Source organism: Martes martes (assembly GCF_963455335.1).
Source record: "Martes martes genome assembly, chromosome: 5".
Classification (NCBI taxonomy): domain Eukaryota; kingdom Metazoa; phylum Chordata; class Mammalia; order Carnivora; family Mustelidae; genus Martes; species Martes martes.
The window spans coordinates 88,260,559-88,275,541 of NC_137892.1; the positions used below are offsets into that span (position 1 = coordinate 88,260,559).

The window sequence follows — 14,983 nt, forward strand, 5'->3', positions numbered from 1 at the left end:
TAATACATGCAAGAGGCAGCCCCAGAGTGACCTGAAAGAGTAAAGCTGTGATTGGCAGGTGGCCAGTATAATACAGATGTTCCAGGCAATTCTCTTAAAGCACTTCTGTAGCAGCAATGGTCGTTTAAATGGCTGTAGATTGGATTCTCTTTTGAGGAGAGTTGAGGGGAACTGTAGTCATCATATTTCTCTTTAAAGATTTATAGCTATAGATTTTTCTCTTTTTTTAAATAAATCTATCAAACAACAAAAGCATCAAGTGAGGTGTTGGGGTTTTCTTTTGTCTTTGCTTTTGCATATGTGTTGGAAAAGGACCAGGCCTTTTCATAAACATTGTGTGCAAAAGAATGGGTAAGAAAGTGAGCACAAGGACATCCCTGGCAAACACATCAGATCTGCTTCTGTCGCCCTGGCTGGCCCCATGCAACACTGAGCTGTTGGCTTGTCCGTGTGATGTGAGTTGTAGGGATCACGACACCACAGCGACAGACTCAAGGCCTCCTAGGGCCTGGTCAGTGGGGGCAGTTTTGTCTGCGGGAGGGTGGCCACCGCCTCTTGAGTCATAAGGTTTAGAAAGTCTGGTCCCTTGGCAACTCCTGCCATTCTTTTGCCTTTCTTCCCACCAGCCCTCCTCATGCGGGCTAGTCTCATCTGGCCCCGCCCAGCTGAGGTCTGGCGCTCCCTCCCGCACCGCCAGTGATCACACCAACCCAGTGGTCCCCCCCACCCCCAACCCCAGCTGCTCAATCTCAAAACCTTTGTGCCTGCCCTGCAAGTGTCATCAAGACAGCATCCCCGGAGCACAGGGCAGAGAGTTTCCAACCTCTCACTGGCGGGACTGGGAAGCCTCTCCTTTGCGCCGGAGGAGAAAGGAAACTTGGGTCTGCTTTTTAGGTTCTGAAAACAAGCCAGAGTGGAGAGAAAGAGTTAACACCAGACTTAGTAAAGCTTTCAAGACAAAACCTGTTCAATGGAATCTACACAGACACAGGGAACTTTCTGCAGATTTCTGAGGTCTACAGGAGAGGGCTCATGGAGACAGGAGAAAGGAGTGGGGAGTTGCTACATGGGAGAGATTTGCCATTATTACAAAAACTGGCTAAGTGGCTTGTTTCCATGAGGTGACCTCACTGGTCACTGTTGTCAGTCGTGCTGTTCCCTTTCTCTTTTTTTTCCTGGGTCTTGTTACCCTTCTTCTTTTTCTTCTTTTTCTTGGTCTCCTCCTTTTTGCCGAAGGTTATGAAGTCACTTTTGTCAATTTGGCTGTTAGTAGGCTCCTGCCGGATGGAGATGATTGCAGGAGATCCTGGGATAATGAATTTGTCTGGCAACTCACCGGGACCAGATTGTTTGGGGTTGCCTGGTCCGTATTTAAAGGTCCAGCTGTTGCTGTTGACACCAGCCCCAACTGGAGGGGACACCTCTCCTGCCTCTGGTTCTGAAAGACAGAAGGTCACAAGTCAGTAGGAGTCAACACACGCCCTCCAGGCCACACGAGTCTGGGGAGACAGGGGAAGCTGCACAGATGAGCCTGACCCCCACCCTGAGAAATCAAGGGTTCTTTCTTCAAGCCTGAGGGAAAGGTCAGTATTTGGAAACAATCAGGAAGGCAGATTTTCTCACCAGAAGGTCTGGAAATCTAATTTTCTAGTGACATACTTTTGGTTCCTTGTGAAGAATTTCCTAAAGAATATGGTTGTGATTCTTTTGCCTGAGAATAAGACGGGAAATATACTGGGTTAAAGCAGACTAGGCAATAAAAGGAGTGGGAATCCATTTCACCAAGGAGGTGAAAGACCTGTATATAAACTCGAAGATGTTTATGGAAGAAATTGAAGAAATGACCCAAATAAATGAGAAGATATTCTGTGCTCATGGACTGGAAGAATTAATATTGTTACAGAGTCAATGCAATCCTTATCAAAATTCCAATGGCATTTTTCACAGAAATAGGACAAACATCTTAAAATTTGTATAGAACTACAAAGGACCCTAAAGAGCCAACGCAATCATGAGAAAAAAAGAATAAGGCTGGAGGCATCATGCTTCCTGATTTTAAGCTATATCACAAAGCTACAGTCATCAAACAGTATAGTGTTGGCATGAAACCAGACACTTAGGTCAATGAAACAGAATAGAGAACGCAGAGGTAAACCAACACATATATGGTCAATTAGTTTACAACAAAGGAGACAAGAATATACAGTGGGGAGAGGAGAGTTTCTTTAGTAAGTGGTGCTGGGAAAACCAGACAGCTACATGCAAAAGAATGAAACTGGACCCCCATTTTACACCACACACACAAATAAACTCAAAACCGACTAAAGCCTTGAATGTAAGACCTGAAAGCATGAAATTCCTAAAAGAAAATATAGGCAATAAGATCAATGACATTAGTCTTTTTTTTTTAAGGTTTTATTTATTTATTTGACAGACAGAGATCACAAATAGGCAGAGAGGCAGGCAGAGAGAGAAGGGGAAGCAGGCTCCCTGATGCGGGGCTCAATACCAGGACCCTGAGGTCATGACCTGAGCTGAAGGCAGACGCTTAACCCACTGACCCACCCAGGTGCCCTGACATTAGTCTTTTTGAATCTGACATTAAAAGCCAAAGAGAAAAAAGCAAAAAGAAGCTATACTACATCCAAAAAGCTGCTGCCCTTGGGTGCCTGGGTGGCTCAGTGGGTTAAGCTGCTGCCTTCGGCTCAGGTCATGATCTCAGGGTCCTGGGACTGAGTCCCGCATCGGGCTCTCTGCTCGGCAGGGAGCCTGCTTCCCTCTCTCTCTCTCTCTGCCTGCCTCTCTGCCTACTTGTGATCTCTCTCTGTCAAATAAATAAATAAAATCTTAAAAAAAAAATAAATAAATAAAAATAAATAAAAGGCTGCTGCCCAACAAACTAAACCATCAACAAAATGAAAAGGGAAGCTACTGGATGGGAGAAAATATTTGTAAATCATATATCTGATAAGTGGTTAATATCCAAAATCTATGAAGAACTCTTACAACTCAACAGCAAAAATGCATACAATCAGATGGAAAAATAGGCAGAAGATTTGAATAGACTTTTTTCCAAAGAAGACAGACACATGGCCAACAGGTACATGGAAAGGTACCCAACATCCCTAACCATCAGGGAAATGCAAATCAAAACCACAGTGAGGTATTGGTTCCCACTTGTCAGTATGGAGATCATCAAAAAGACAAGAAATGACAAGTGTTGGTGAGGACATGTAGAAAGGGAACCCTTGTGCATTGTCAGTGGGAATGCAAACTGGTACAGCCACTCTGGAAAACAGTATGGAGGTTCCCCCCCAAAATTAAAAATAGAAATACCATCAATCCAGTGACTGTATTTCTGGGTATTGATCCAAAGGAAATGCTAGCTTGGGGGTCTGAATGTTTACAGCTGGTTGAGCCTCTGACTCTTGGTTTCGGTTTAGGTCATGATCTCAGGTGGTTGAGACTGAGCCCCATGTTGGGCTCTGCGATCAACACGGATTCTGCTTAAGACTCTCTCTCCCAGGACGCTTGGGTGGCTCAGTGCGTTGAGCTGCTGCCTTTGGCTCAGGTCATGATCCCAGGGTCCTGGGGTCGAGTCCCGCATCGGGCTCCTTGCTCGGCAGGGTTCCTGCTTCTCTCTCTGCCTGCCTCTCTGTCTGCTTGTGTGCGCGCGCGCGCGCGCGCGCGCGCGCTCTCTCTCTCTCTGATAAATAAATAAATAAAATCTTTAAAAAAAAAAAAAAGACTCTCTCTCCCTCTCCCCCTGCCCCTCCCCCAGCGCGCGCTCTCTCTCTCAAATACATACATCATAAAAAAATAAAATAAAATAAAATGATGGGGCACCTGGGTGGCTCAGTCGTTAAGTATCTGCCTTCAGCTCAGGTCGTGATCCCCGGGTCCCGGGATCGAGCCCCGCATTGGGCTCCCTGCTTGGCAGGAGGCCTGCTTTCCCTCTCCCACTCCCCCTGCTTGTGTTCCTGCTCTCACTGTCTCTCTCTCTCTGTCAAATAAGTAGAATTTAAAATAATAATAATAATAATAATAATAAAATGAAAACACTAGCTTGAAAATAAAGGTGCATCCCTATGTTCACTGCAGTGTTATTTTACATAGCCAAAATATGCAAACAACCAGAGTGTCCATAGATGGATGAATGGATAAAGAAAATGTGGTATAGGTCAAGATGGCGGAGAAGTAGCAGGCTGAGACGACATCGGGTAGCAGGAGATCAGCTAGATAGCTTATCTAACCATTGTGAACACCTATAAATCCAACGGGAAATCGAAGAGAAGAAGAGCAACAATCCCAGAAACAGAAAATCGATCACTTTCTGAAAGGTAGGACCTGCGGAGAAGTGAATCCAAAGCGACGGGAAGATAGACCCCAGGGGGAGGGGCCGGCACCCGGCAAGCGGCGGAGCGACGGAGCACAAAATCGGGACTTTTAAAAGTCGGCTCCACTGGGAGACATCACTCCAGAGGCTAAACTGGGGGGAAACCCAGGCGGGGTCAGCATAATCCCAGGACCCGCAGGGTCACAGAAGGACTGGGGATGTCTGAGTGCCGCAGAGCTCGCAGGTATTAGAGCGGGGAAGCCGGCTATAGCGACAAAGCCGAGGAGTGAGCTCTAAGCCCGGGGTTACCTTGTGCCGGTCGCAGGCTGGGTGGGCTCGGAGCGCGGCCGGAGGCCACGGAGACAAAAGCGACCCGGCGCTTTTCTCCAGCTCCAACAATTGACTGCTTTCCTCGAGTCGCGACCGCAAGCCAGGGAGGCGGGGCTATTGGGCGCTTTGCTCTGAGAGTGCACTGAGGAGCGGAACCCCAAGCTCTCGGCTCCTCCGGGCCGAGAGATTGGGAGGCCGCCATCTTCATTCCCGTCCTCCGGAACTCTACGGAAAGCGCTCAGGGAACAAAAGCTCCCAAAAGCGAACCCGAGCGGATTACTTAGCCTGGCCCCTGGCAAGGGCGGTGCAATTCCGCCTGCGGCAAAGACACTTGAGAATCACTACAACAGGCCCCTCCCCCAAGAAGATCAACAAGAAACCATCCAAAACCAACTTCAGTCACCAAGAACAGCGGAATTCCACAGCAGGAGAAAGCAAATCCTACCTGGACAAAATGACAAGGCGGAAAAACTCACCTCAAAAAAAAGAACAAGAGGCCGTACCGAAGGCTGGAGACCTAATCAATACAGACATAGGTAGCATGACAGATCTAGAGTTCAGAATGACAATTCTCAAGGTTCTAGCCGGGCTCGAAAAAGGCATAGAAGATATTAGAGAAACCCTCTCCGGAGAGATAAAAGCCCTTTCTGGAGAAATAAAAGAACTAAAATCTAACCAAGTTGAAATCAAAAAAGCTATTCATGAGGTGCAATCAAAAATGGAAGCTCTCACTGCCAGGATAAATGAGGCAGAAGAAAGAATTAGTGACATAGAAGACCAAATGACAGAGAATAAAGAAGCTGAGCAAAAGAGAGACAAACAACTACTGGAACATGAGGAGAGGATTCGAGAGATAAGTGACACCATAAGACGACACAACATTAGAATAATTGGGATTCCAGAAGAAGAAGAAAGAGAGAGGGGAGCAGAAGGTATATTGGAGACAATTATTGGAGAGAATTTCCCTAATATGGCAAAGGGAACAAACATCAAAATCCAGGAGATGCTAAGAACGCCCCTCAAAATCAATAAAAATAGGTCCACACCTCGTCACCTGATAGTAAAATTTACAAGTCTTAGCGACAAAGAGAAAATCCTGAAAGCAGCCCGGGAAAAGAAGTCTGTAACATACAAGGGTAAAAACATTAGATTGGCAGCGGACCTATCCACAGAGACCTGGCAGGCCAGAAAGAACTGGCATGATATATTCAGAGCACTAAACGAGAAAAACATGCAGCCAAGAATACTATATCCGGCTAGGCTATCATTGAAAATAGAAGGAGAGATAAAGAGCTTCCAGGACAAACAAAAGCTGAAAGAATTTGCAAACACCAAACCAGCTCTACAGGGAATATTGAAAGGGGTCCTCTAAGCAAAGAGAGACCCTAAAAGTAGTAGATCAGAAAGAAACAGAAACAATATACAGTAACAATCATCTTACAGGCAATACAATGGCACTAAATTCATATCTCTCAATAGTTACCCTGAATGTTAATGGGCTCAATGCCCCAATCAAAAGACACAGGGTATCAGAATGGATAAAAAAACAAAACCCATCCATATGCTGCCTACAAGAAACTCATTTTAGACCCGAAGACACCTCCAGATTTAAAGTGAGGGGGTGGAAAACAATGTACCATGCTAATGGACATCAGAAGAAAGCTGGGGTGGCAATCCTTATATCAGATCAATTAGATTTTAAGCCAAAGACTATAATAAGAGATGAGGAAGGACACTATATCATACTCAAAGGGTCTGTCCAACAAGAAGATCTAACAATCTTAAATATCTATGCCCCTAACATGGGAGCAGCCAACTATATAAACCAATTAATAACAAAATCAAAGAAATACATCAACAGTAATACAATAATAGCAGGGGACTTTAACACTCCCCTCACTGAAATGGACAGATCATCTAAGCAAAAGATCAACAAGGAAATAAAGGCCTTAAATGACACACTGGACCAGATGGACATCACAGATATATTCAGAACATTCCATCCCAAAGCAACAGAATATACATTCTTCTCTAGTGCACATGGAACATTCTCCAGAATAGACCACATCCTGGGTCATAAATCAGGTCTCAATCGGTACCAAAAGATCGAGATCATTCCCTGCATATTTTCAGACCACAATGCTCTGAAGCTCGAACTCAATCACAAGAGGAAATTTGGAAAGAACGCAAATACATGGAGACTAAACAGCATCCTTCTAAAAAATGAATGGGTCAACCAGGAAATTAAAGAAGAATTGAAAAAATTCATGGAAACAAATGATAATGAAAACACAACAGTTCAAAATCTGTGGGACACAACAAAGGCAGTCCTGAGAGGAAAATATATAGCAGTGCAAGCCTTTCTCAAGAAACAAGAAAGGTCTCAAATACACAACCTAACCCTACACCTAAAGGAGCTGGAGAGAGAACAACAAAGAAAGCCTAAACCCAGCAGGAGAAGAGAAATCATAAAGATCAGAGCAGAAATCAATGAAATAGAAACTAAAAAAACAATAGAACAAATCAACAAAACTAGGAGCTGGTTCTTTGAAAGAATTAATAAGATTGATAAGCCCCTGGCCAGACTTATCAAAAAGAAAAGAGAAAGGACGCAAATAAATAAAATCATGAATGAAAGAGGAGAGATCACAACCAACACCAAAGAAATACAAACAATTATAAGAACATACTACGAGCAACTCTATGGCAACAAATTTGACAACCTGGAAGAAATGGATACATTTCTAGAGATGTATAAACTACCACAACTGAACCAGGAAGAAATAGATAACCTGAACAGACCCATAACCAGTAAGGAGATTGAAACAGTCATCAAAAATCTCCAAACAAACAAAAGTCCAGGACCAGACGGCTTCCCAGGGGAATTCTACCAAACATTTAAAGAAGAATTAATTCCTATTCTCCTGAAACTGTTCCAAAAAATAGAAATGGAAGGAAAACTTCCAAACTCATTCTATGAGGCCAGCATCACCTTGATCCCAAAACCAGACAAGGATCCCACCAAAAAAGAGAATTACAGACCAATATCCTTGATGAACACAGATGCGAAAATTCTCACCAAAATACTGGCCAATAGGATCCAACAGTACATTAAAAGGATTATTCACCACGACCAAGTGGGATTTATTCCAGGGCTGCAAGGTTGGTTCAACATCCGCAAATCCATCAATGTGATACAATACATTAATAAAAGAAAGAGTAAGAACCATATGATACTCTCAATAGATGCTGAAAAAGCATTTGACAAAGTGCAGCATCCCTTCCTGATTAAAACTCTTCAAAGTGTAGGGATAGAAGGCACATACCTCAATATTATCAAAGCCATCTATGAAAAACCCACCGCAAATATCATTCTCAATGGAGAAAAACTGAAAGCTTTTCCGCTAAGGTCAGGAACACGGCAGGGATGTCCGTTATCACCACTGCTGTTCAACATAGTACTAGAAGTCCTAGCCTCAGCAATCAGACAACAAAAAGAAATTAAAGGCATCCAAATCGGCAAAGAAGAAGTCAAACTATCACTCTTTGCAGATGATATGATACTATATGTGGAAAACCCAAAAGGCTCCACTCCAAAACTGCTAGAACTTATACAGGAATTCAGTAAAGTGTCAGGATATAAAGTCAATGCACAGAAATCAGTCGCATTTCTTTACACTAACAACAAGACAGAAGAAAGAGAAATTGAGGAGTCAGTCCCATTTACAATCGTACCCAAAACCATAAGATACCTAGGAATAAATCTAACCAAAGAGGCAAAGAATCTATACTCAGAAAACTATAAAGTACTCATGAAAGAAATTGAGGAAGACACAAAGAAATGGAAAAATATTCCATGCTCATGGATTGGAAGAACAAATATTGTGAAAATGTCTATTTTACCTAAAGCAATCTACACATTTAATGCAATCCCTATCAAAATCCCATCCATTTTTTTTAAAGAAATAGAACAAATAATCCTAAAATTTATATGGAACCAGAAAAGACCTCGAATAGCCAAAGGAATATTGAAAAAGAAAGCCAAAGTCGGTGGTATCACAATTCCAGACTTCAAGCTCTATTACAAAGCTGTCATCATCAAGACAGTATGGTACTGGCACAAAAACAGACATATAGACCAATGGAACAGAATAGAGAGCCCAGAAATAGACCCTCAACTCTATGGTCAACTAATCTTCGACAAAGCAGGAAAGAATATCCAATGGAAAAAAGACAGCCTCTTCAACAAATGGTGCTGGGAAAATTGGACAGCCACATGCAGAAAAATGAAATTGGACTATTTCCTTACACCACACACGAAAATAGACTCAAAGTGGATGAAGGACCTCAATGTGCGAAAGGAATCTATCAAAATCCTTGAGGAGAATGCAGGCAGCAACCTCTTTGACCTCCACCGCAGCAACTTCTTCCTAGGAACATCGTCAAAGGCAACAGAAGCAAGGGCAAAAATGAACTATTGGGATTTCATCAAGATCAAAAGCTTTTGCACAGCAAAGGAAACAGTTAACAAAACCAAAAGACAACTGACAGAATGGGAGAAGATATTTGCAAACGACATATCAGATAAAGGGCTCGTATCCAAAATCTATAAAGAGCTTATCAAACTCAATACCCAAAGAACAAATAATCCAGTCAAGAAATGGGCAGAGGACATGAACAGACATTTCTGCAAGGAAGACATCCAGATGGCCAACAGACACATGAAAAAATGCTCCACATCACTCGGCATCAGGGAAATACAAATCAAAACCACAATGAGATACCACCTCACACCAGTCAGAATGGCTAAAATTAACAAGTCAAGAAATGACAGATGCTGGCGAGGATGCGGAGAGAGGGGAACCCTCCTACACTGTTGGTGGGAATGCAAGCTGGTGCAACCACTCTGGAAAACAGTGTGGAGGTTCCTCAAAAAACTGAAAATAGAGCTACCCTACGACCCAGCAATTGCACTCCTGGGTATATATCCTAAAGATACAAACGTGGTGCTCCGAAGGGGCACGTGCACCCGAATGTTTATAGCAGCAATGTCCACAATAGCCAAACTGTGGAAAGCGCCTAGATGTCCATCAACAGATGAATGGATAAAGAAGATGTGGTATATATACACAATGGAATACTATGCAGCCATCAAAAGACATGAAATCTTGCCATTTGCGACGACGTGGATGGAACTAGAGGGTATCATGCTTAGCGAAATAAGTCAATCGGAGAAATATAACTATCATATGATCTCTTTGATATGAGGAAGTGGAGATGCAAGGTGGGGGGGTTTGGGGAGGGGTAGGAAAAGAAAAAATGAAAAGATGGGATTGGGAGGGAGACAAACCATAAAAGACTCAATCTCAAGAAACAGACTGAGGGTTGCGGGGGGGAAGGGGGATGGGAGAGGGTGGTGGGGAAATGGACATTGGGGAGGGTATGTGCTATGATGAGTGCTGTGAAATGTGTAAACCAGACGATTCACAGACCTGTACCCCTGGGGATAAAAATACATTATATGTTTATTAAAATAAAAAAATTAAAAAAAAAAAAAAAAAAGAAAATGTGGTATATATTGTAAAAATGAGTAAAGGAAATCTCATTTAAAACGGGGTCAATAAAAATAAAATAAATTAAAAAATAAAAATAAAATAAAATGGGGTCAGGAGGGGAGCCTGGCTCCCTCAGTCCCTGGAGCATGGGACTCTTCATCTCCTGGTGTTAAGTTTAAGCCCCAGGTTGCAGATGGAGCTCACTTAAAAAAAATAAAAATAAAAATAAAAAATGGGAGTCAGGAAGCCCTAAGGGGAGAGATATCTCACACATACCGCTCCTAGCAGCCTGCATTACCAAAAGAATGAAGAAAGGTGATTCTTACCTTGACAAAAAGAGATACTTTTCACATAGGAATTTTATCTCCTGCTTTTAAGGAAAAAAAAAAAGACAACCTCTTCCTGTCCCAGCAACAACACCCTAACCACCACCTGAAGTCAAAGAGAAACCACCACAATCTCAGACTCTTGCTCTTTTCCAAAGAACTTTTTTTAGGGGCGAAGGGAAAGGGAGTGAGAGAATCTTCAAGCAGACTCCCCATAGAGCATGGAACTGGATGCTGAGCTTAATCCCACAACCTTGAGATCACGACCTGAGCGGAAATCAAGAGTCAGACACTTAACTGACTGAACCACTCAGGCGCCCCCCCCCCCCCCCCCCGCCACCTCTCACCCCCCCACCCCCCACCCCCGCACAAAGAACTTTTGTTTGAAACAACCCTCCCCAGTTTCCTCCTGAAACCTATTAAGAGGTTATGTTTCCTTTGTCTCTTTGGACTTGCCTGTGGTTTGCCATAATTTGCTTGTCCCAAATTGCAATTCCTCTGCTATTCCCTAATAAACTCATTTTGCTGGTAAAATAACTGGCTATTTTATTTTTAGGTTTGACAATTTATATAACGGAATATCATTCGGCCATAAAAAGTACTGAAATCTTGCCATTTGCAACAACATGGATGAACTCTCAGGGCATTATTCTAAGCGAAATAAGTCAGAAAGAAAAAGACAAACACTGTATGATCTCACTTATATGTGATATCTGAACAAACAAGCACGGTAACAAAACCGAAACCAAAAAGCCAAGCTCATAGATATAGAGGACAGACTGATGGAGGCCAGAGGCAGGAAGGCGACAGGTATGGGCAACATGGATAAAGGAGGTCAAAAGGTATAGACTTACAGTTATAAATAAAGCAGTCATGAGGATGTAACTTCTAGCATGGTGATGACAGTTAATAATACTGTATTGCATTTTTGAAAACTGCTAAAAGAGTAAATCTTCAAGTTCTCATCACACACACAAAAATTCTTTTGTAACTATATAGTGACAGATGTCAACTCGACTTAATGTGATGATCATTTTACAATGTATACAAATATCAAATCATTATACTGTACACCTGAAACTAATATAATGTTGTATTTCTATATCTCAGTAAAAAGAAAAACAATATTATTTTTTAAATACTTTATTTTTTTTAAAGATTTTATTTATTTATTTGACAGACAGAGATCTTAAGTAGGCAGAGAGGCAGGCAGAGAGAGAGGGGGGGAAGCAGGCCCCCCACGGAGCAGAGAGCCCGATGTGGGGCTCGATCCCAGAACCCTGGGACCATGACCCGAGCCGAAGGCAGAGGCTTTAACCCACTGAGCCACTCAGGAGCCCCAGAAAAATAATATTATTAAAGAGAATCTCTTTCAGAAAAAGAAACAAAAAAACCAAAAGCTCGGAAGTTCTAAGAGCTGTTGTAAACAGTGCATTCCCTGGGGCAATTAGTGCTGTTAACTTTTTTTTAGCCTTTTCTACAATGAAAGATGCCCTGGGCATTTGTTCTTATAATCACCACTGAAATACCTGAATCTCATTTGGTGTCACCGACTACAACTACGCTACTGTTTCTCAAGCCACTTCTAACGGTGTCTGGGGTCTCGAGTTTGCTGTCATAATTTTTAAAATGGAGGTTTCAATAGTGCTGGTAACAGAAGAGGCAGCTAAGTAGATTCTGTACTACCGAACGATGTCACCAAACTAAGAACTGCCAAGGGATTGCAGAACGCTTGTCTGCAATTATACTCCAAATGCTTTAATGGTCTTCAGGTAATGGGGAAAAAAACCTAGATTAGAGGTACCTGATGCAGTTTCAGATGGGGAAAGAAGGAGAAGAAGAATATGCTAATATCTTAGCATGTGAATTTTGGCTACACATGTATTTTGACACCTACTCTGTCCAGAACAAAAGATAAATTAGTTGAATCAATTATTTGATCCCTATTCTTTCACCCTGACCCTGAGGGGTGGTTGGATGAAGCAGAGAAGCGATGGAAAGATGTGTGGGTGTAGGGGGATACTGACCAGCACAGGAGGAAAGGATCCTGTTGTAAACATGGGTCTACTGGGGTAAAGCACTGGGAGCCAACTGGCTTTCCAAAGCCAGTCTCCTACCTCAGTGTGCTCAGAGTCTAGCTGGGACAGACACTCCAGCGATCATAAGGCAATTGGGTAAATGCAATGACCAAGGTACATGTGAAACATTTGAGAAAGTCAAAGAAGATTCCAGAGGAGAGATGAAATTTGGAATAATGAGACTGGGGAAAATTATTATGCATCCACAGGGGTTTTTGATGTAAGACTTTCCCAAGAGCCCAGCTGGAAGACACAATGACTTCTAGAAGAGTAGAGGTCAGAGCTAGAGAGAAAGAGTAATGATCTGTCTGGGCAAAGTAATCCCAGCGGCCATGACATTGAAACCCTTTGACATCCCAGTAGCGTTCTTGTATCTGACACTGCTCCTTTGGTGGAATCAGGAAAAGTTCTGCCAAGAAAGCGTTTGTGTTTGATTGCAGTTTGGGATTCTCTACATCTGCTCTCTCCATCTCCTGACCTATCACTTCCCTGTCTCTTCTCATCTGGCGTCCGTAGCACTGCTTTTGTAACAGTGCCCATAACAAGCCCACTAATCACATTATTGCTAAAGCCAGTAGTCACAATTTAGTCTGCGCTGTCGTGAACCCCTCAGTGGCATTTGTCAGTCCCTTCTGGAGACACTGGTTTTATGAGTTCCCTGTCCTGACCTTTCTCTTTTGGCCCTAGACCTTCATCTCTTCACTCCTGTTGGGATCTCAGCCAAGTCCATGGGTATTCACAGTGTCCAAAGATGCTGATGAGACACAGATTTCCATGTAGAGACCTTAGCCCTCTGTGTTCCAGTCTCATGTCTCCAAATGCCTATCCCATATCTCCTCTGGAAAGCCTCACTGAGTATCTCAAGCTGAAAGAACTCCTGAGGCCTCTCATCTAATCCTTTCTACATCTCTCTGCTCACCTAGTGCTCAAGCTGGAAACTTCAGAGCCATTCTGCATTTATCATCCATCAATACCTGTCGTTCCTGCCTCCTAAATATACCTTGACTTTGTCCTCTTCTCCGCATTTGAGCTGTCACTACCCTTTTTTTTTCAGCGCACCATTATCCTGAATGTGAATTACAGCAATAGCCTCTTCTCCTTCAGTCTTCTCTCCAGCCCTCCCCCCCAGGAGCCAGAGTTCTCTTCATTCCTTAAGTCTGTCCCCTTTTTTTAAAAAAACCTGAAGTATAGAGGGGCGCCTGGGTGGCTCATTTGGTTAAGCATCTGCCTTCAGCTCAGGTCATGATCCCAGGGTCCTGGGATTGAGCCCCGCATCGGGCTCCCTGCTCCCCGAGAAGCCCACTTCTCCCTCTCCCACTCCCCCTGCTTGTGTTCCCTCTCTCGCTGTGTCTCTCTCTGTCAAATAAATTAAAAAAAAAAAAAAAACCTGACGTATAGGATACATACAGTAAGATCCTTCAAAAATAGAAACCAGATTACATCACTTCCCTGCCTAAAATTATTCAGAAGCCTTCTATTGCCTTAACAACAACAAAAAAGGCAAACGCCTTAACATGGTATATAAAGGTATATCAATAATCTATTATTTTTTTATTCTCCAATTTCATCTACAAGTCTCCCTCTTATTACACAGGTCTTCTTTCAGTTCATCAAACACACTTTGGGACTGTTTTTGCCTCACGTTCTGTACACACACAGTTTCCTTTTGTCTAGAATGATCTATCCTCCATTCTTAGCGTGACTTCTCATTCTTCAAGTCTGTGCTTAAACGTAACCCCATGACCGAGGCGTTTTATGACCCTCCTAGCCAAGCAGCAGCCCCTTCACCTCCATCTGTCACTGAGGCAGAAAACATAGTTGTTTTGTTCACCACTACACAGCCAACATCTAGCGTAGTTCCTGGCCTCAACAGGTGTTTAATAAATACTTGTGAAGTGGGTGAATGAAAAGACTGTATGAGAAGCGGCAGCCACTCCAGCAGATCCAGCAGCTCTCAGCTCGCTGCACTTCTCCTGTACCTAAAGACAGTGAAGTCACGTGTGGGAAGCACTAAGCCTGATCACCAGCTCCATGTGAGAGCCCAGTAAACCAAATCACATATGGGCAACTATATATGGCACAGCTCTTGGGGCAAGGAACGCAGGTTAAGAATATTGCAAATTTAGTCCAAGTACCAGCAAGCAGTCGGGAAACGAAGCAAGAACCTTTCTTCTCTCCCCTAAACCTCCTTCCCCTGGTGGAGCTTCCTTGCTAGCTCTTTGGACATAGGGCCATGGATGCTTTTTCTCTAAGACTGAGATTAATGTCTTTGACCCAACTGAGATAAATCTGCACTTGAGCTCAGCCAGAACCTACCTGCTTACCTTCAAAGAGCAGGCCTTGTCCCTTAGAGATGGA

At 43.1% G+C, this 14,983-nt stretch overlaps 1 protein-coding gene across 10 annotated transcripts in view; it reads right to left on the bottom strand.

The window, feature by feature from the left end:
- Window positions 1–1,127: 1,127 nt before the first annotated feature.
- Window positions 1,128–14,983, bottom strand: part of LOC308343024 (protocadherin alpha-C2) — a gene marked incomplete at both ends in the record, with an annotated part of 206,533 nt that continues 192,677 nt past the window's right edge. For all 10 annotated transcript variants that reach the window (XM_080803824.1, XM_080803821.1, XM_080803827.1 and 7 more), the window contains one exon: window positions 1,128–1,438. In XM_080803824.1, the coding sequence (XP_080659950.1) occupies window positions 1,128–1,438 (311 nt within the window). The remainder of the gene's footprint in view (window positions 1,439–14,983) is intronic.